This window comes from Callithrix jacchus, chromosome 1 (genome assembly GCF_049354715.1).
Source record: "Callithrix jacchus isolate 240 chromosome 1, calJac240_pri, whole genome shotgun sequence".
Classification (NCBI taxonomy): domain Eukaryota; kingdom Metazoa; phylum Chordata; class Mammalia; order Primates; family Cebidae; genus Callithrix; species Callithrix jacchus.
In genome coordinates, this window is record NC_133502.1 from 195,564,004 (window position 1) to 195,583,407 (window position 19,404).

A 19,404-nucleotide genomic window follows, 5' to 3' on the forward strand; every position below is an offset into this window, starting at 1 on the left:
GACACTTCACGACACAGAGTGAGCACAGGAGTGTGTGGAAGTCAATAAAGGAAAAGCCAGAGAATCATTGGGCTGTTGGAACGCTTTGTGGCAAGCAGGAAAAATGGGAAAAGAGTTAGAAGCCAAAAGCAACCAGCCCCCATCTCCTTGGGCAGTCCCCAATCCTAGCCCAAGCCAGGATCGAACCCCTCTTAGCTTCAATGGAATTTGGTGCCTTCAAAGAGGAGAGGTCCCACGCCAGAGCAGGGGTGCAGGCAGGCGCAAAAGGGCTGGCCAAAGAGTTGGGGGCAGATAGGAAGAGTTGTGACAATTGGAGGAAAGCAGTAAGGAGGCAAGAAGCCACAAGTCTCCAGCCCCCTGTCCCTCCAGGTGTTCCCCCATGCAAGCCCTAGCCAAGCCTGATCGGGCTTCGCTCCCGGGCTGGGGCACTCTCAGCGTGCTTTGGTGCCTCTCTACTTGTTAAATACAAACTCCCTGTTCCCTCCTCTGCCAGCCCTGGCAACCACCATTCTACTTTCTGTCTCTACCATTTTGACTATTATTTTGTTTTTTCTTTTGTTTTGAGATGAAGTCGCGCTCTGTCGCCCAGGCTGGAATACAGTGGCTCGATCTCGGCTCACTGCAACCTCCGCCTCCTGGGTTCAAGTGATTCTCATGCCTCAGCCTCCCAAGTAGCTGGGATCACAGGCATGTGCCATCATGCCTGGCTAATTTTTGTATTTTTAGGAGAGACGTGGTTTCAGCATGTTGGTCAGGCTGGTCTTGAACTCCTGACCCGGCCAGACAAGGTGGCTCACACCTGTAATCTCAGCACTTTGGGAGGCCAAGATGGCAGATCAGCAAGGTCAGGAGTTTGAGACCAGCCTGGGCAATATGGTGAAACCCTGTCTTTACTAAAAATACAAACAGCCACGCACGGTGGCGTGTGCCTGTAATCCCAGCTACTCAGGAAGCTGAGGCAGGAGAATTGCTTGAGCCTGGGAGGCGGAGGCTGCAGTGACCCCAGATCTGCAACCTCCTCCTCGGGTTCAAGCGGTTCTGCTGCCTCAGCTGGGATTACAGGCGGGCGCCACCACGCCCGGTTAATTTTTGTATTTTTAGTAGAGACGAGGTTTCAGCATGATGGCCAGGTGGCTGGGATTCCCCCGCCTCGCCCCAGATCCCCGGGAGAGGCCAGCACGGCCCTCCCGTGGGTGCTACAGAGACAGATGCGATGCGGGTCCCTCTCCCTGGGAAGGGGCGGGCTGGGTCCAGTCCGCAGGGCCCCTCCGGGCGCTGACCTAGGATGGAGTTGAGGTGCGGCGGCGCTGGACCCCAGGGCCCCTGCCTGCCTCCTGGGGAGCCGGGTGACCCAGGCAGCCCCGATGAGGCCCCCGGGCTCCCACAGGGGGGATGCGGACAGGGAGACTGGGGAGGCCTCCGCTGGACTGTCCCTCCAGCCCCCAGCTTTCCGTGGTTGTAAGGGCCCCCTCTGCAGAGGGATCAGGGAGCCCGCTCTGCATCCTGAGGCGCCGCGCTTGAGGGACCCCAGAGCTCCGGCCAGGCCGCTTCCTTTGGGGATGGTGAAGCTGAGGTCCAGAGGAGGGCAGCGGCAGGTCCTGGAAGCTCCCCAGGCAAAGGGAGCCGATCTCGGGGCTGGGGTCACAGGGCTCCACTCCTGCCACCTCTAGGGCCCTAGAGCCGGGAGGAGAGACTGGGTACCTTTGGTCTACCGCTGGGGCTGGGCAGAGGCTCAGCCTGTGCCGCAACGCGAAGCTGCTTCTGTGCAGTCCGAGCCGCGGCCCCTTTAAGAGGGGGTGGTGCTGCAGCCAGTCGCTATGACGCTATTGGTGTGCGCGCCTCTACGGAAGCCGAGACGGCGCTTTCCGCGGGGCCCCGGCGGAACCGGCAGCGTCTTTGAAGCGAGCGGAAGCGGCGGCCATGTGGTCGGAGCGAGCAAAAGCGGCGGCCACAGTGGGCGGCGTAGTCCTAATGAGCAGAAGCGCAGTCGGCTTCCCAGCGAGCCGAAGCTATCGCGCGGTCCCAGCCGGCAAAAGTGGAGTAGGTGTCCAGCGAGCAGAAGTGGCGGCGTCCAGAAGCGGCGAGCTTCGGAGAAGCTGTGGTGGCTTCCATGTGATGGGGGAGCAGGATCGAGGCTTCCGCGGTAAGTGGCGGGGCATGGACTCCATTGGGAACCCTCCGGGCCTCCCTGGTCCTTCCCCGCCGCTCGCTTTTGGGCCCTGACTCCTTATGGGCATCTGGGCCCCAGTAGTCTGCGTGGTGGTGGTTGTGGGGTCCTGGCCGCCCCAGCGTGAGCACCCTGGCCGGGAACGGTGTGCGACCCGTGTCCAGCGTATAGTAGCGCCTAGCTCAGAGGCCGCGTTGAAGCGCGGGATCTGGGACCCTCCGAGCCCCTGGCCCTCTGAGCTGAGGTCCAGGGTTATTTTGATGTTTCAGGACCTTTGGAAATCTAGAGACCTCGCTAAAACACAATAGAACAGGTGACTTTTGTAGTGTCAATTTTTTGAGGAGTCTTCAGGTATTTAGCTGTTTTCCGTGATGTCTATTCTGATTTTCATTTAGTGTATGAGTTCCCTTTTCTCCAAAACCATACCCGTGTTCCTTTTTTTTTTTTGCTTTGGAGACAATCTCGCTCTGCCTCTGCTGGAGGGCAGTGGTGCCATCTGGCCTCACTGCAACCTGCGCTCCTGGGTTCAAACAATTTTCCTGTCTCAGCCTCCTGAGTAGCTGGGACTACAGGGGCCCGCCATCGCGCCAGGCTAATTTTTGTATCAGTAGTAAAGATGGTGTTTCTCAATATTGATCAGCCTGGTCTCAAACTCTTGACCTCAGATGATCTGCTGCCTTGGACTCCCAAAAGTTCTGGGATTACTGGCATAAGCCACCGAGCCTGGCCTCTCCTATTTTTAAAAAACTTTCTAGGACTATTCAGTAAGTGTGAGATTATCTGTGTGTGGGTTTCAGTTAAACCACACACGGTAAATTAACTTTGTTGGATAGTTAATTTTGAGGACCTTTTATCTGTTATTCGATTTTCTGTCGCAGAATTGTCTATTCAGGTCCTTTGCGAAATATTAGATTCTTTTGCTACTTTGTAGTGTTTTTTGTGTACACCTTAGATGACAACTCATGAACTACATGATTACCTGAAATTTTTGCCTAATCTATAGGATGCTTTTTAAATTTGGAAAGTAGTTTCTTTGCCGTGCAGAAACTTTTCAGGTTGATGTAGTCCATGTTTATTTTTGCGTTTTATGCATGTAATTTTGGTCACCCATATAAGAAAATACTTATCAGTGACAAAGCATTTAATTGTCAGTGAGGTTTTTCTTCCAGGGTGTTTGCTTCAACAGAATATATGCTCAACCTGTGTTTTAGTTAAAAACATTTTGTGGTTAATGGTCTTTTGTTCTGGTCTTTGGGGGTTTTTTTTGGTTTGTTTTTTGCCGGGGTGGGTTGATTTTCATATATCATGTAAAATCAGGGTCCTGTTTCTCTATTCTGCATTCAGATAACATTTCTCTCAAAGGTATTCATTGAGCAGACTCTGCCTTCCACACTGCGGTGGTCTTTATCAAATTGACTTGACTATGTCCGTATTTGCGTTGATCTTGTTTTGTCCTCCCCATTTTCATCCACAATTCTAGGTATTGTTTTTATCCAGGTACCATATATGTGCTGCATAACTGCAGCTTGGCAGTGTGATTTAATATCGAGGATTGTGGGTCCTCACTTTGATTGTATTTCTCAGGATTCCTTTAGATATGAATTGCTTTTATGGTTCCCTGTGATTTTTAGCAATATGTATTTATTTCTGTTAACTTTTTTTTCCCACAACATAAAGGTGCATAATTAGGGGTTCATTTTCACATGTGTAGATTGGGTAATGATCAAATCAGGGTACTTAGGATCTCTGTTCCCTCATAAGGTATTATTTTTGTGTGGAGCGAACACATAAAATTCTCCTTTCTTGTTCTTTTGAAAAATATAATATTCTTAACTCCAGTCACCAGGCTGAGGAGGAGAACACTCAGATTGATTCCTTTAAGGTTAAGATAACTTTGCTTCCATAACCAATCCCTACTTCCTCCTCTATCTCCCAGACAGACCCTGGTAGCCAGTACTGTGCTTTCTACCTCTTTAAGACAGACATCTTAAGATTCAGTGTTTGTCTTTCTTGGCCCAGCTCATTATGTTTAACATCATGTTTTCCAGGTTCATCTGGGTTGCTCCACATGACACTGTTTAATCATCATTTCGGTGGCCGAAGAATATTCCCTAGTGTATGCATACAAGAGTTTCTTGATCCCTTTGTGGATGGACAGGTAGGTTGAATGTATACCCAGTAGTGGGAATGCTAGATGGTATGCTATTTTTCTTTTCTATTCTTTGCAGGACCCCCAAAGTATTAGCGTTAATACTAATTTACGTTTCCACAAACAGTTCCCCTTTGTGGAAATTCATACTAGAAGTTGTCTTTTTAAATATTTTAATCTGTTTGTAATGTTCATTCTAGTTGGAGTTAGGTAAGGTCTGAGTGTGGTATTGGTCTTCATTTTTCTCAGCATAGTAATGGTAACCACATTTTTGCAAAAGTTGCATGAGTTTCTTATCTGCACACATATCTCTTCGGGTTATTTGGTTTGGTTATTTTTCTGCTTTTTTTGTTTGTTTTTGGCCAGCCGGTAGTGTTACTGGCTTGTACCTTTTCAAAAATAATCCCTTATCCAACTGAATGTTTGCCCAAATGTTTCTTAGTTTTTAGTATACTTTTTCATTCTGTTCGTTGTTTGTTAGACACAAACTCTTCAGTGTGACGTGGCCCCACCTGTGTATGATTTCTTGGTTAGCTGTGCTGTTGGTTACTAATGAAGAAAAAACTCAATCACTACCAAAGCAGTCCATTGGCCACGATTTTCTTTTCCTTGTATTTTTGTTTTTGCAAATCGTGAGCATACATCCAAGTGCAGTAAATATCCGCACACTGAGGTTGTCTTTTTAGGAGCTTTATGGTTGCAAGTTTTGTGTATAATCTTTAATCCTTTTCAGTTGATTATTGTGTATTTCATACAATGAGAGTCCTGTATTATTCTTTTGCATATGGACACCTAGTTTTGAAAACCTTCCCCATTGTGTCAGTTGGTAGTGTTTTGAAAAACATATTCACTGTATATAAATTTCTGTTTATTATTAAACGCCCTCGTTTTGCTCACTGGTCTGTGTTGCTCTGTGTTTACCAGTAGCATATGGGTGGGTTAACTAGGGATTTTCATTTAATTAGAATTCAGGGAATGTGATACATGCCACATGGTTCGTGTTTCTCAGGGTAACTGTGGAAATTCAGGGTATTTCACATTTCCATATAAATTTTGGCCTTGTTTTCTTTATATATCTTAAAACACCATTTGCCATATATAAATGTATATAATTAGAGGGTACAGGGAAGATTTTGATACATGTGTATTCTGAGTAATGATCAAATTGGGTTATTTAGCAGCTCTTCACCTTGTATAGTTATGATATTTTTGTGTGGTAACAACATTCAGAATATTTTCTTCTAGCTACTTTGAGACATATGATATATTTGTGTTAAGGCCAGTCACCCTGCTGTGGAATAGAAGACCAGAATTGATTGCTCTCATCTGAGGGGAAGTTTTTACCCATTACTGATTTCTTCCCAGACCCTCTCCATCTTCCCAGCGACCTCTAGTAACCCCTATTGAACTTTCTGCTTCTAGGAGATGAAGATATTTTCAGTCTGCATGCCTGAGATCGTGTGGAACGGGACTTTCTCTACCAGGCTCATTCGTTGGACCTGATGTTCTCCAGGTTTCTTCATGTGGCTGCAGATGGCAGGATTTCCCAGAGCTTTATGGCTGGAACATACTCCATGGTGTATCTGTACCGCAGTTTCTTCATCCCTGCAGCTGTGGGTGGACAGGTAGGTTCTTCCATACTTTGGCCACAGTTGCAAGTGCTTCAGTACCCATGGAAGGCAGATAGCTCTCTTCAGCCCAGGGATTTCAGCTGCTTTAAATGTGGAACCAGTGGCGGGGCTGCCAGCTGACATGGTAGTTGTACCGTGAAGTTTTTCAGGAACCTCTTGCTGTTTCTCAGTGTGTGTATACTAGTTTATGTCTCCACCAATAGTGATGAAGAGGTTACCTTTCTGTAAGTCTACACTGGCTGGCGCCTTCCAAAATTTGTGTTTTGTTTTTGGTAGTATTCATAGTGAGTGGAAGGAGACAGAATCTTAGCATGGTTTTCATGGACATTTTTGTGAGTATTAGTGATGTGGAGAAAGTCATTCGAGAAATCCCCACGTTGCTTTCCATGGTGTCTGAACTGGTTTGCATTTCCATCAGCAGCAGAGCAGCATCCCTGTCCTCTGCCTCTCCTGCATTCGTTCTTGTGGACTGTGTCCTAATCGTCATTCTGGCCAGTGTGAAATACTATCTCGTGGGCCTTTTGCTTTGCCTTTTTCTGATGCTGACTGAGGCAGAGAAGTGTTGTCATGTCTGTTGGTTGCTGTAAGCCTTCTTTTGAGGTGCATGTTTTCACGCCCCCTGCCCTTTCTTCGTTGAGTTTTTGTTTTCCTGGTTTATTTGCTTAACATCTTTAAGGTAGATCCGGGAGATTAGCCTTCATCAGATGCATGCGTGGGAACATTTTCTCCCGTTGTGCAGGCCGTCTGTTCACTCTGTTGGTCATTTCTTCTGTGCAGCAGCTCTTTTTATATTAGGTGCAACTGGGCAATAATTGTTTTAGTTGCACTTGCTTTTGGAGACTGAGACACATCCACGCTGTGCCAAATCCTCTGTCAGGAAGGGTGTTTCTAGGTTCTCTTGCAGGCTTTTTGTAGTTTGAGGTCTTGCATTTACATCTTTCATTCATCTTGAGTTTGTGTCTGTACACCGTGAGACACGGGGCCCACTGTTTGTCTTCTGCAGCTGGCTAGTCATTTATGCCAGTGCCATCTATTGAAAGGAGGGAGTCCTTTCTCCAAAGCTAATTTTTGTGGATTTTGTTGAAGATCAGATGGTGTTAGGGGTGAGGGTTTCAGTCTGGGTCCTCTAATCTGTTCCACTGCTCTGTGTGGAATGGGGTCCCTAGCTTTTCAATGAAATTTAACATTAGGAAGTGTGACACAACCGAGGTAGTTTGGATTTCTCAGGATTGCTTTGGAAATTCAGTGTGTTTTATGGGCCACATGAATTTTAGCATTGCGTATTTACATAGTTTTTAAAAGGTTGGTCATATAGTAGAGGTATACAATGGGCGGGGGGAGTTACAGTGGGGCATTTTGATTAATGCAGACACCGAGGAATGATAAAATTAGGATATTTAGAGCCTCTCTTATCAGAAACAATTGTGAATTTCTTTGTGGTGGAAACATTTGGAATCTCCCAGATTTTGTGAAAAGGGTGTGATGTTGTTGTGTTAACCTCTGGTCACTTGGCTGTGGACCAGCAAGGAACGATTCATTCCTCTCATCTAAGTGTAACTTTGTGCCTATTTCTCACCTCTGCTCGTGCCCCTTCCCTCCAACCTTTAGTAACTATTATTGTGCTTTCTAGACCTATGCAATAAAGCCTTTTATTTTGGATTCTACATTAGTTTTTCTTTTTCTGCCTGTCTTAGGTCATACATGATGTCCTCCAAGTTCAACAGCGTGGCTCCAAATGATGACATTTCATTCCGGTTTTCTAGCTGAAGATGATTGTGTTTGTGCACATACACCAGGTAACCCTTCATCTGTGGATGAGCAGGTAAGTTTATTCTTTGTCTTGGCAATTGTGAGTAGTGCTGCAGTCCACATAGGATGGCAGATGCCTCTTGCATGGACTGATTTCTTTTGTCCTGAAAGTATACTTAGTAGTAGACTTGTTAGATGAAGCGGTAGTTATAGGTTAAACTTTTGGAGGAAGCTCCCACTGGTGTCTGTAGTATGTATACTAATGAACATTCTGACCAAATGAGTTCGTCTGTGGAAATTGACAGCAGCATTTGTGTCTCTTTTAATGTATTTGATTGCTTTGATAACATCCATATGAATTATAGTGAGATCATGTGTGTTGTTTTGATTTCGTCTTTCTCGTGATTTGTGATATTATCTAAGTTTTTAAAACTTGTTTTCAACGTTACCTCTTCTTTGCAGAAATGTCTAGGTTATTTGGTCCCATTTTTTTTAGTTATTAGTTTCTCTTTTGTGTTTTTGCTGGTAAGTCGTGTTTGTTGCTTAGACATTTTGAAGACAACCTTTCATCATATGTAGGTTTGCCGAAACCTTTCTTGTAAACTTCAGGATAATTTTTTTTTTTTTTTGAGATGGAGTTTCGCTCTTGTTACCCAGGCTGGAGTGCAATGGCGCGATCTCGGCTCACCGCAGCCTCCGCCTCCTGGGTTCAGGCAATTCTCCTGTCTCAGCCTCCTGAGTAGCTGGGATTACAGGCACGTGCCACCATGCCCAGCTAATTTTTTGTATTTTTAGTAGAGACGGGGTTTCACCATGTTGACCAGGATGGTCTCGATCTCTTGACCTCGTGATCCACGAGGTGCTGGGATTGCAGGCTTGAGCCACCGCGCCCGGCGGATTTTTTAAGAAATCTGCTTGGGCACAAACTCTAACGTACGATGCAGTCCCACGTGTGTCTGTTTTCTTGTTGTCCTTTGATGTAGGTGACTGATGAGGAAAAACAGAATCATGACCAAACTATCCCATCACCTATGAGTTTTTCCCCCCTGTATTTTTTATTTCATTTTGGCACACTGTGAGCACAGATCCACATTGACCTAAATATACCTACACCATGTGTCTTCTCACTGGAAGAGTTTGATGCTTTCGACTTTTGTTGATCAGTCTCTAATTCATTTTGAGGTAATCCTTGGTCTTTTTACACAATTGGGGTCCTATTCTACTTACGTAGGGATATCCAGTTTTCAAATCCATTGACTAAACAGATTCCCCCCTCTTCATTGTGTCTTTCGGTGTTCTTTTTTTTTTTTTTGAGACGGAGTTTTGCTCTCGTTACCCAGGCTGGAGTGCAATGGCGTGATCTCAGCTCACCGCAACCTCCGCCTCCTGGGTTCAGGCAATTCTCCTGTCTCAGCCTCCTGAGTAGCTGGGATTAGAGGCACGCGCCACCATGCCCAGCTAAGTTTTTGTATTTTTAGTAGAGACGAGGTTTCACCATGTTGACCAGGATGGTCTCAATCTCTTGACCTCTTGATTCACCCGCCTCGGCCTCCCAAAGTGCTGGGATTACAGGCTTGAGCCACCGTGCCCGGCCTTGGTGTTCTTTTACAAAACGTGTACACCACCTAGGAATTTGGGTTTGTGATTGAGCTCCCTCATTCTGTCTGTTGGTCTGGGTTTCTCGGTTAGTGCCAGTCATCTATTGTTTAGATAACTGGCTTTTCAATATAATTTCAAATGGAGGACCGTGATGCATTCCATGTACTTTGTGTTTTCAGGGTTGCTTTGAAATTCAGGGTGTTTCATGGTTCCTTGTAAATTTTAGCGTCATTGGTATTCTTTTTTTTTTTTTTTAAAAAAAGAGATTGCCCTAGAGTATATGTATATAACTAGAAGATACAGGGGCCATTTTGATATAGGTACACCTAGCATATTGATTGAATCACAATATTTAACATCTGTGAAGTCCTTTAGGTATTATTTGTCTGTGGAGATAATACTCATAATCCTTTTCAGCTATTTGGAAAATTCACTACAATATTAACCCTGGTCACCCTGCTATAGAAGAGAAGGGCAGGACTGATCTGTTTTCTAAGTGTAACTTTGTACCCATGACCAATCCCTGCTTAGGCGCCCCTTCCCCACAGCCTCTGGTAACCACTATTGAACTTTCTGCTTCCGTGAGGTCAAATCGTTTCAGATTCCATGTGCATGAGATCATGCAGTATATGCCTTTTTCTGCCTGGCTTATTTCATTTAACATAATGTTCCTCAGGTTTTTCCACGTGGCCACAAGTGACGAGATTTCACCCATTTCTACGATTGAAGAATATTCTGCTCTGGATGTATATTGCAGTTTCCTCATCCCTTCATCAATGGAAGAACAGGTAGGTGTATTCCCTATCTTGGCTATCGTGAGTACTGCAGTACGGAGGGTAAGGCAGGTATCTCTTCCACGTAGGAATGGAATGATGGCTGGATGAAATGGCGTTTTTACTTTGTTTGAGGCACTTCCAGCTGTTTTTCATAGTGTGTGTAGACGTTGACATTCCCACTAATGGGAATGAGTTTCCCCTTCTGAAAGCCTGTACTAATTGTTTACTTTTAAAACTTGTATTTCTGTTTTATGTAACAATCATTCTGTGTGGATGGAAGTGGTATCTCAGTGCAGTTTTCCTTGATATTCTTGTGAGGATTAGTGCTTTTGAGAGACTTTTCTTTTACCTGTGAGTCAGTTTTACATGTGTTTGGTAGACACGTCTGTTCAGGTCCTTTGCCCAGTCTTAGCTTGGGTGTTTGTTTTTGTTTCCCCCCGCATGGTAGCGTTAGTTTCTTGCACAAATTTTATAACGACCCCTATCAAAGACAGGATTTTCAATAGTTTTCTTTCAGTCTGTGAGGCACCTTCTCTTCTGTTCATTGTTTTCCTTTCACAGTATAAGATCCGATGTTTTCCATAGTTCCACGTGTTTACATGTTAGTGGTGACTTCCGTGTGCAGTTAAAACCGGTGAAAAAGATTGCCAATCCATGGCATTGTCTATGGTTTTTTTCCTTCTAACTTTCTTTTTCTTTTTATATTTCATATTTTGCAACTTATGTGCATAGATTAGTCTTCTAAACTGTGTGCTTACCCTTTTTTTCCTGAGGGAAGTAAATGGTTTCAAGATTGAGTTTAGGCCTTCAGTGTAATTGACATCGATTTTTGTCCTATTTCCATGTTTTTCATGTGGTTATCCAGTTCGCTCAAAATCATTTATTATTTTCCCATTGTGTCTTTTTGTCTTGTGTTGAAAAACATGTTCAGTGTACATTCATTTGGGTGGCATGTGGAACTCCCTCATTCTGTCCTTTGGGTAGCCTTTCTGTTTTTATGCCAGTGGCAGGTTGTTTGGGTAAATAGAGGTTTTAGTTATTTTATCATTATGCTCACTTAGTGCCTTTAGTTTCTTGCATATGTTAGATGACAGTTCTTTTTGGATACATGATTTTCTATAATTTTATCCCAACCTGTAGGGTGCCTTTTCTTTGGGTTCACCATTTTCTCCTTGTTTATATATTTTAAAGTTGTCCTTTGTTTAACCTGTTTATATTTGCTTTTGTTAGCAGGGATTTCTGTTTCCCATTGGGAAATAAAGCGAGCGAGATGGCGAAAATGTTATCTTGTTTATGGGTATATTCTTCCTAATTTTTCCTTTCTGCAACTGGTGTACACAGATTCAAGTTTTCCCAAAATAGACACTCACCCTGTGTTTTTTCCTGAGAGCTTGTTAAGTTTCAGGATTAAACTTAGGTGCTGAGTTGGTTTTGTGTTGAGGTTTGTGTTCTTGTGCAATGTAAGGGTCTCACTTCAGTCCTCTGCACGTGAATACCCAGGTTTCTCAACCTGGGTGCCTTTGGTGTGTTTCTGAAAAATGTGTTTATATCATTTTGGTCTGATTGTCTGGCTCCTTCATTTGGTCCATTTGGTGATCTTTCTGTGTTTATGTCACTAATGGATGGAAAGGGTCAGGGTAAGTTTTGTTTTGTTTTCTTTTTTTCTTTTTCTGTAGCTTTCCACCTTGATTTGGTAAAAGAGTACCTACATTTACTTCGATTAACAATATTGTGCACACAGTACTAGTCAGGTGGTTCATCAGTTGATCATCTATCTCAATTGGGGTAAATGTTAGTGAAATGATAGAAATAACAAAGACATTTATCAAAAGAGGGCTCTCATGCACAAATAAGTTCCAGTATCAAAAATTCAGCAGGCTGGGCACAGTGACTCACGCCTGTAATCCTAGCACTTTGGGAGACCAAGGTGGGCAGATCACCTGAGGTCGTGAGGTCGAGACCAGCCTGGCCAACAAGGCGAAGCCCTATCTCTACTAAAAATAAAAAAAAATAGCCAGGCATGGTGGCAGGCACCTGTAATCCCAGCTACTTGGGAGGCTGAGGCAGGAGAATCACTTGAACCTGGGAGGCAGAGGTTGCAGTGAGCCAAGATCACACCATTACACTTCAGCCTGGGCAGCAGAGTGAGACTCTGTCTCAAAAAAATAAGTGGGATATTAAAGTCTCCAACTGTTTTTGTAGAACTGTATTTGTTCCTTAAATTTTGTCAGTTTGCTTGATGCATTTTAGGGCTAGGAAGTTTATGACATATATGTTTATGATTATTATGTTTTCTTGGTGAATTGGCCCTTCTATTATGTAATATCCTTATCTTTTGCAATTTTTTTGACATAAAGTTTATTTTGTCCGATATTAGTATAACAACCCAAGCTCTCTCTTGGTTACTATTTGTGGGGAATATATTTTTCATCCTTTAACTTTCAGTGTTTAAATTATTTGTAGAGATGGAGTCTCTTTATGTTTCCCAGGCTATTGTTGAACTCCTGGGCTCAAGTGATCTTCTTGCCGTGGCCTCCCAAAGGGTTGGGATTACAGGTGTGAGCCACTGCGGTTGGTCCAAATCAATGATTTTTAGTATATTTACAGAATTATGTAACAATCACCAAAATCTAGTTTAAGAACATTTCATCATCCCAGAAAGAAACTCGTGCCCATCAGAGTCACTTTTCAGTCTCATTCCCAGCCCTAGTCAACCAGTAAGCTGCTTTCTATCTCTATATTAGGCTGTTCTGGACCTTTCATATAAACGAAATCATGCGACATGTGTTCTTTTGCATCTGGCTTCTTTCACGAAGCATTGCGTTGCTGAGGTTGATCACTGTGGTAGCATGCCTCAGAACTCATTTCTGACTGCTGAATAGTATTCCTTCGTATTCCCCACATTTGAATTCCTTCGTCAGTTGATGGGCATTTGGCTTGTCTCCACTTTTTGGTTCTTGTGAGTGGTGTTGTTGTGAACATTCACCTACAAGTCTTTGTGTGAACATACATTTTCATTGTTCCTGGTTAGATACCTAGAAGTAAAGTTGCTGACTTTAAGGCAATTTGACTTTATTTTATTTTGTTATTATTTTTGTCCTGAGCCCCTTGCGCCTTCTGCTAGAGAAGGCGATTTTATTTTTAACATTTTGAGAAACTGTCATACTATCTTTCAAAAAAGTGGCTGTACCATTTTACATTCCCACTGGCAGGGTATGAGGGTTCTGTTCTCCGCATCCTCTCCAGCACTTGGTGTTATGCGTCTGCTTGGTTGTAGTTATTCTAGTGGGTGGAAAGAGACACCTCGTTTCAGATTAATTTGCATTTTCCTAGTGACTAGCGATGTTGAACGCTTTTTAATGTGCTTATTGGACATTAAAATATTATCTTTGGAGAAATGTTTCTTCATGTTCTTTTCCCATTTTTAAGTTGGATTGTCTTTTAATATTGAGTTGTAAGAGTTCTTCTGGATATATTGGTTATTAGACATATGATTTATAAATCTTTTCTCCCGTTCTGCGGCTGTCTTCCCCTTTCTTGATTGTATCTTTTGCTGTGCCAAAGGTGTAAATTCAGCTGATGCTCAATTTTTTATTTTCTTGCATTTTTTCCTTTCCTCCTTTTCCAGGTCTCACTAGGTGGCCCTGACTGGTCTTCAACTGCGCTTTTGATGCATCTAAGACATCAGTGCCTTACACAAGATCACAAGAATTTACTCTCATGTTTTATAAAAGTTTCATTGTTTTTAGTTTTACATTTAGGTCTGTGATCCGTTTTCAGTTAATTTTTGTGTGTGGTGTTAGGCAGGGACCCAAATTAATTTATTTGTACATGAATATCCAGTCGCCTCACCAGCATTCGTTGAAAAGTCCATTCGTGGTTGGAAACAATGGTTCATGACTGTCATCCCAGCACTTTGGGAGGCCAAGGCTGGAGTATTGCTTGAGTCCAGGAGTTTAAGACTAACATCTGCCTAATTCTCCCCATAATTTCTTCAACATCTGCCTAAAAATTGTTGCATTTGCGATGACATGGATGAAGCTGGATGACATTATGCTAAGTGAAATAAGCAGAGCACCAAAAGACAAACACTGCATGATGTCATTCATGTGTGGATCCTTAAAAAGTTGAACTCTGCTTAGGAACTGATTCATTAAAAATAAAATAAAAAGAAAAAGGAAAAAAGAAAAAATGTTGAACTCATAGAAGCAGAGAGTAGAATGGTGGTTACCCAGGGCTGGGTGTGGGGCAAGAATTAGGCAGATGTTGGAGAAATTATGGGGAGAATTAGGCAGATGTTAGCCTTAAACTCCTGGACTCAAGCAATACTCCAGCCTTGGCCTCCCACCACTGTTTTTAACCACGAATAGACTTTTCAACGAATGCTGGTGGAGCAACTGGATATTCATGTACAAATAAATTAATTTGGGTCCCTGCCTAACACCATACACAAAAATTAACTGAAAACAGATCACAGACCTAAATGTAAAACTAAAAACAATGAAACTTTTATAAAACATGAGAGTAAATTCTTGTGATCTTGTGTAAGGCACTGATGTCTTAGATGCATCAAAAGCGCAGTTGAAGACCAGTCAGGGCCACCTAGTGAGACCTGGAAAAGGAGGAAAGGGAAAAAGCAAGAAAATAAAAAATTGAGCATCAGCTGAATTTACACCTTTGGCACAGCAAAAGATACAATCAAGAAAGGGGAAGACAGCCGCAGAACGGGAGAAAAGATTTATAAATCATATGTCTAATAACCAATATACCCAGAAGAACTCTTACAACACAATATTAAAAGACAATCCAACTTAAAAATGGGAAAAGAACATGAAGAAACATTTCTCCAAAGATAATATTTTAATGTCCAATAAGCACATTAAAACGTGTTCAACATCGCTAGTCACTAGGAAAATGCAAATTAATCTGAAACGAGGTGTCTCTTTCCACCCACTAGAATAACTACAACCAAGCAGACGCATAACACCAAGTGCTGGAGAGGATGCGGAGAACAGAACCCTCATACCCTGCCAGTGGGAATGTAAAATGGTACAGCCACTTTTTTGAAAGATAGTATGACAGTTTCTCAAAATGTTAAAAATAAAATCGCCTTCTCTAGCAGAAGGCGCAAGGGGCTCAGGACAAAAATAATAACAAAATAAAATAAAGTCAAATTGCCTTAAAAGTCAGCAACTTTACTTCTAGGTATCTAACCAGGAACAATGAAAATGTATGTTCACACAAAGACTTGTAGGTGAATGTTCACAACAACACCACTCACAAGAACCAAAAAGTGGAGACAAGCCAAATGCCCATCAACTGACGAAGGAATTCAAATGTGGGGAATACGAAGGAATACTATTCAGCAGTCAGAAATGAGTTCTGAGGCATGCTACCACGGTGATCAACCTCAGCAACGCAATGCTTCGTGAAAGAAGCCAGATGCAAAAGAACACACGTCGCATGATTTCGTTTATATGAAAGGTCCAGAACAGCCTAATATAGAGATAGAAAGCAGCTTACTGGTTGACTAGGGCTGGGAATGAGACTGAAAAGTGACTCTGATGGGCACGAGTTTCTTTCTGGGATGATGAAATGTTCTTAAACTAGATTTTGGTGATTGTTACATAATTCTGTAAATATACTAAAAATCATTGATTTGGACCAACCGCAGTGGCTCACACCTGTAATCCCAACCCTTTGGGAGGCCACGGCAAGAAGATCACTTGAGCCCAGGAGTTCAACAATAGCCTGGGAAACATAAAGAGACTCATCTCTACAAATAATTTAAACACTTAAACAGGTGTGGTGGCACAAGCCTATAGTCTCAGGTACTCAGGGAGCTGAGGCAGGAGGATCACCTGATCCCAAGAGGTTGAGGCTGCTGTGGGCCATGATGGCACCACTGCCTTCCAGCGTTAGTATCAGAGTGAGAACCCTGTCTCTCTCTCGCTCGCTCTCTCTCTCTCTCTCCCTCTCTCTCTCTCTCTCACACACACACACACACACCATCATTGTACACTTAAAATGGGTAGATTATAGTTTGTAAATTACATCTCTATAAAGCTGTTAATTTTTTAATTATTTTTAAGTTGTTTTTTTTTTCTTTGAGACAGAGTTTTGCTGGTTTTGCCTAGGCTGGAGTGCAATGACGCAATCTCACCTCACCGCAACCTCCTCCTCCCTGGTTCAAGTGATTCTCCTGCCTCAGCCTCCCAAATAGCTGGGATTACAGGCTCCCGCCATGATGCCTGGCTAATATTTTGTATTTTTAGTAGATGGGGTTTTACCATGTTGTCCAGGCTGCTCTGAAAGTCATGACCTCAGGTGATTTACCCATCTCAGCCTCCCAAAGTGCTAGGATTGCAGACATGAGCCAGGCAGTTTTTTAAGTTTTAAAATTATACTATTTACCTCTAGCACCAAGATTGTAGTCTCAAAATACCATTGCCCAATGAAAGGAAACAAGGCTTCCTGGAGAAAGTGCTGATTCCAGGTCTAGGCCAGAAATGTGTACGGAGCCTGGAATATATTATCATTCTGGATAGCAAAGAATCTATAAAGATTATTAGGATGATTTCAACATGTCTGAAGGGCCAATCTGAAGGGACTCCTTCTAACCAAAGATGGGACATTTTGTATATTAGTAAGGATAATAGTTGCAGTGAATTGAGATATATCAGATATTTTTGAATATCTGCATTCATAATGATCCTTTTGAAAAAATAAATGTGGGCTGGCACAGCTCCTCATGCCTGTAATTTCAACACTCTGGGAGGCTGAGTTAGGAGGATCACTTCATCCAGGAGTTAAAGACCAGCCTGTGCAACATAGGGGGACTTTGTCTCAACAAAATATTTTTAAAATTACTCAGGTTTGAGGGCCCGTGTCTTTGGTCCCAGCTACTCATGAAGCTGAGATGGGAGGGTCACTTGAGCCTAGAAGTTTGAGGCTGTAGTGGCATGACTGCTTCTCTGCCTACCAGCCTGGGCAACAGAGCTAGACCCTCCCTGTCTAAATAAATTAATAGAAGTGGTCACCATTGAAGGATATAAATGAAACAGCCCATCATTTTGAGAAATGGTAAACAGAAGAAATCAAGCCATGAACTGGTGTTTTCTATACAAGTTGTACAAGTGAGTAACACAGTTCATAAGAAGCAGCATCTCTTTTATATTTATTTCATTTTTTTATTCACGCAAGGCCCTTCTTAGGGTAGCAGTATCTCTTTCTTGAAGTGTGGCAGCTCATAAACGAAGAAGGAATGATATAACAATATCTTCATTGTTCAATCCATAATTGATCAATGGCCATGAACATCAATTAAAAAAAAAAAAAAAAAAAAAAAGATGTCCAGAGAGTACACACCTCCTCCCAGAAGAAACTAACACAGCCTTTTTGCCCTGACCCTCAAGTCCAACCTGAATCTCACCAAGTCTTGAGATCAAGACTAATTTATCAAAATGAGAACAAAGTGAAGAGCAAGTTAACCAACATCACAAGATACAATTAGCAAAATTCACAGTATGAGAAACAGCATAATGAGAATACACTTAGCATAATTCAAACTATGGGGAAATGGCCTGATTTATTCAATAAATGGACTGCAAGGGACAGCACAGAGATCAAAGTGGGAAGCTGTCAGGATCCAAAAAACCCTAAGAGGTGAATCAAACAATCCCAAAGAGAGACTTTATTTGGATCCTGATTCAAACAATAAATACATGAAATGACTGGAAATTTGGAGCTAGAAGGAGAGTTGACAGTGATAAAGAGCAATGGTGTGAGATGGTTGGTTGATGATGGTATTGGGATTATAGTTTTTAAAGAGTTCTTGTCTCCGGGCACAGCGGTTCACACCTATAATCTCAGTAGTGTGGAGGTCAAGGCGGGAAGATCCTTTGAATCCAGGAATTGTAGACCAGCCTGGGTAATATAGCAAGACCCTGTCTCTACTAAAATATAAATAAAAAGATTAGCTGGGCATGCTGGTGTGAGTCTGTAAGTTGCAGCTACTCAGGAAGTTGAGGCAGGAGAGGCCACAGTGAACCAAGGTCATGCCACTGAACTCCAGCCTGGGTGACAGACCTTGTGTTGAAAGAACAAACAAGAATCGTATCTTTTACAGCCATATACCAAGACAGTCAGGGAGAAAATTCTATGATGTGTGGGATTTGCTATAAAATCACGAGAGGAAGAGGAGAAACATGTAGGAGTATACATGTAACGAGATTGGTCATCAGTTAACAAATATCTGAATCTGCTGGTGAGTAGGTGGAAGCTCACTACACTAGCCTCTTGTTCCAAAAGGTTGTAGAATAGAAAGTTTGTCTGAAAATCCACTTCAGGGATTTGTAACAAGCATTGAATAAGATCGTTTATACAGAGTGTTTTCTCACCGCGGCTTGCAGGTAGTCAGCACACAAACATGGTTTTTAGTTTTGTATAGCCCCTGTCCATGAATCACACCCAAAAAAGGTATGTTCACCCCAAGAGCTCTGGCCCGTGGACCTTTGTCAACTTGGTGGTAATTTATTGGAATCTAAGGTTTAGAATGAGGAAATACCAGCCTTCAAAGCCCCAGGTCTACTATGAAATAGCAGAGCCAATGGTCCCAGATGCCTTCATAGCACACCTAGTAAGTAGGACCACTTTTCTCTCACCTTGTAGGCACACTTGAGTTCATTCACTAATTTTTCATTTATTTCTTATATGCCATGTATTGGGTACTAGGGATTCATAATACGGTGGACCCACAATGGACTGGAAGCATCCCTTTCAAAGCATCATTTCAGGATGAGTATTGTCAATTGGATTCAAGGAACAATGCGAAGGATCCATAGCCTCAGTCACCATGAAGAGCCTCCGAAGAGCCAACTGTCCTGGGCACATATAAGTGAGTGGAGACATGGAACTCACCCTTACAAGGCCTAGAACCTGACAGATCATACAAGACAGAAGCCCAAATAACTAAGAACAGGAAGCTGAGGGTGAGAGGTGGGCCCCAAAGGATTCTGTGAAAATGCTTTGCGTTTGTGGATTTATCACGCAGAATGAAACTTTTGTTTTTATTCACAGGTTAGACACACACTATAGAATCTATGAAGGGACATTTCTGAGTTTTTTGAGGCCTATAGTGAAAAATGGGTTATCTCGGGCAGGTCAGGATAAATAATGCAGTCACCAAAGGGGCACGGTGGCCCAGGTGGCCAGCAGCAGGGATGGGCATTGTGAGCCATTGGATGGGGTTTTGGGAAGTGGCATTGTGAGTCACTGGCCTGACTTTGTTGTTTCCTGGTAACGGTAACCCGGTGACATAGAATGCTTTGTGGG

At 42.9% G+C, this 19,404-nt stretch overlaps 2 protein-coding genes across 2 annotated transcripts in view; both read left to right on the forward strand.

Moving 5' to 3' along the window:
* Window positions 1-18,942, forward strand: part of LOC128928766 (uncharacterized) — a 41,293-nt gene extending 22,351 nt beyond the window's left edge. Inside the window, exons 4-10 of the mRNA XM_078346394.1 lie at window positions 370-444; window positions 1,851-2,143; window positions 4,216-4,325; window positions 5,739-5,941; window positions 7,642-7,769; window positions 9,972-10,083; window positions 18,805-18,942. Coding sequence (XP_078202520.1) covers window positions 370-444; window positions 1,851-2,143; window positions 4,216-4,325; window positions 5,739-5,819 — 559 coding nt within the window. The 3' untranslated portion in view covers window positions 5,820-5,941; window positions 7,642-7,769; window positions 9,972-10,083; window positions 18,805-18,942. The remainder of the gene's footprint in view (window positions 1-369; window positions 445-1,850; window positions 2,144-4,215; window positions 4,326-5,738; window positions 5,942-7,641; window positions 7,770-9,971; window positions 10,084-18,804) is intronic.
* LOC103791252 (uncharacterized) overlaps window positions 18,803-19,404 on the forward strand; it is a 35,477-nt gene continuing 34,875 nt past the window's right edge. Inside the window, exon 1 of the mRNA XM_078336540.1 lies at window positions 18,803-18,967. The gene's annotated coding sequence lies outside the window, so the exon portion shown is untranslated. The remainder of the gene's footprint in view (window positions 18,968-19,404) is intronic.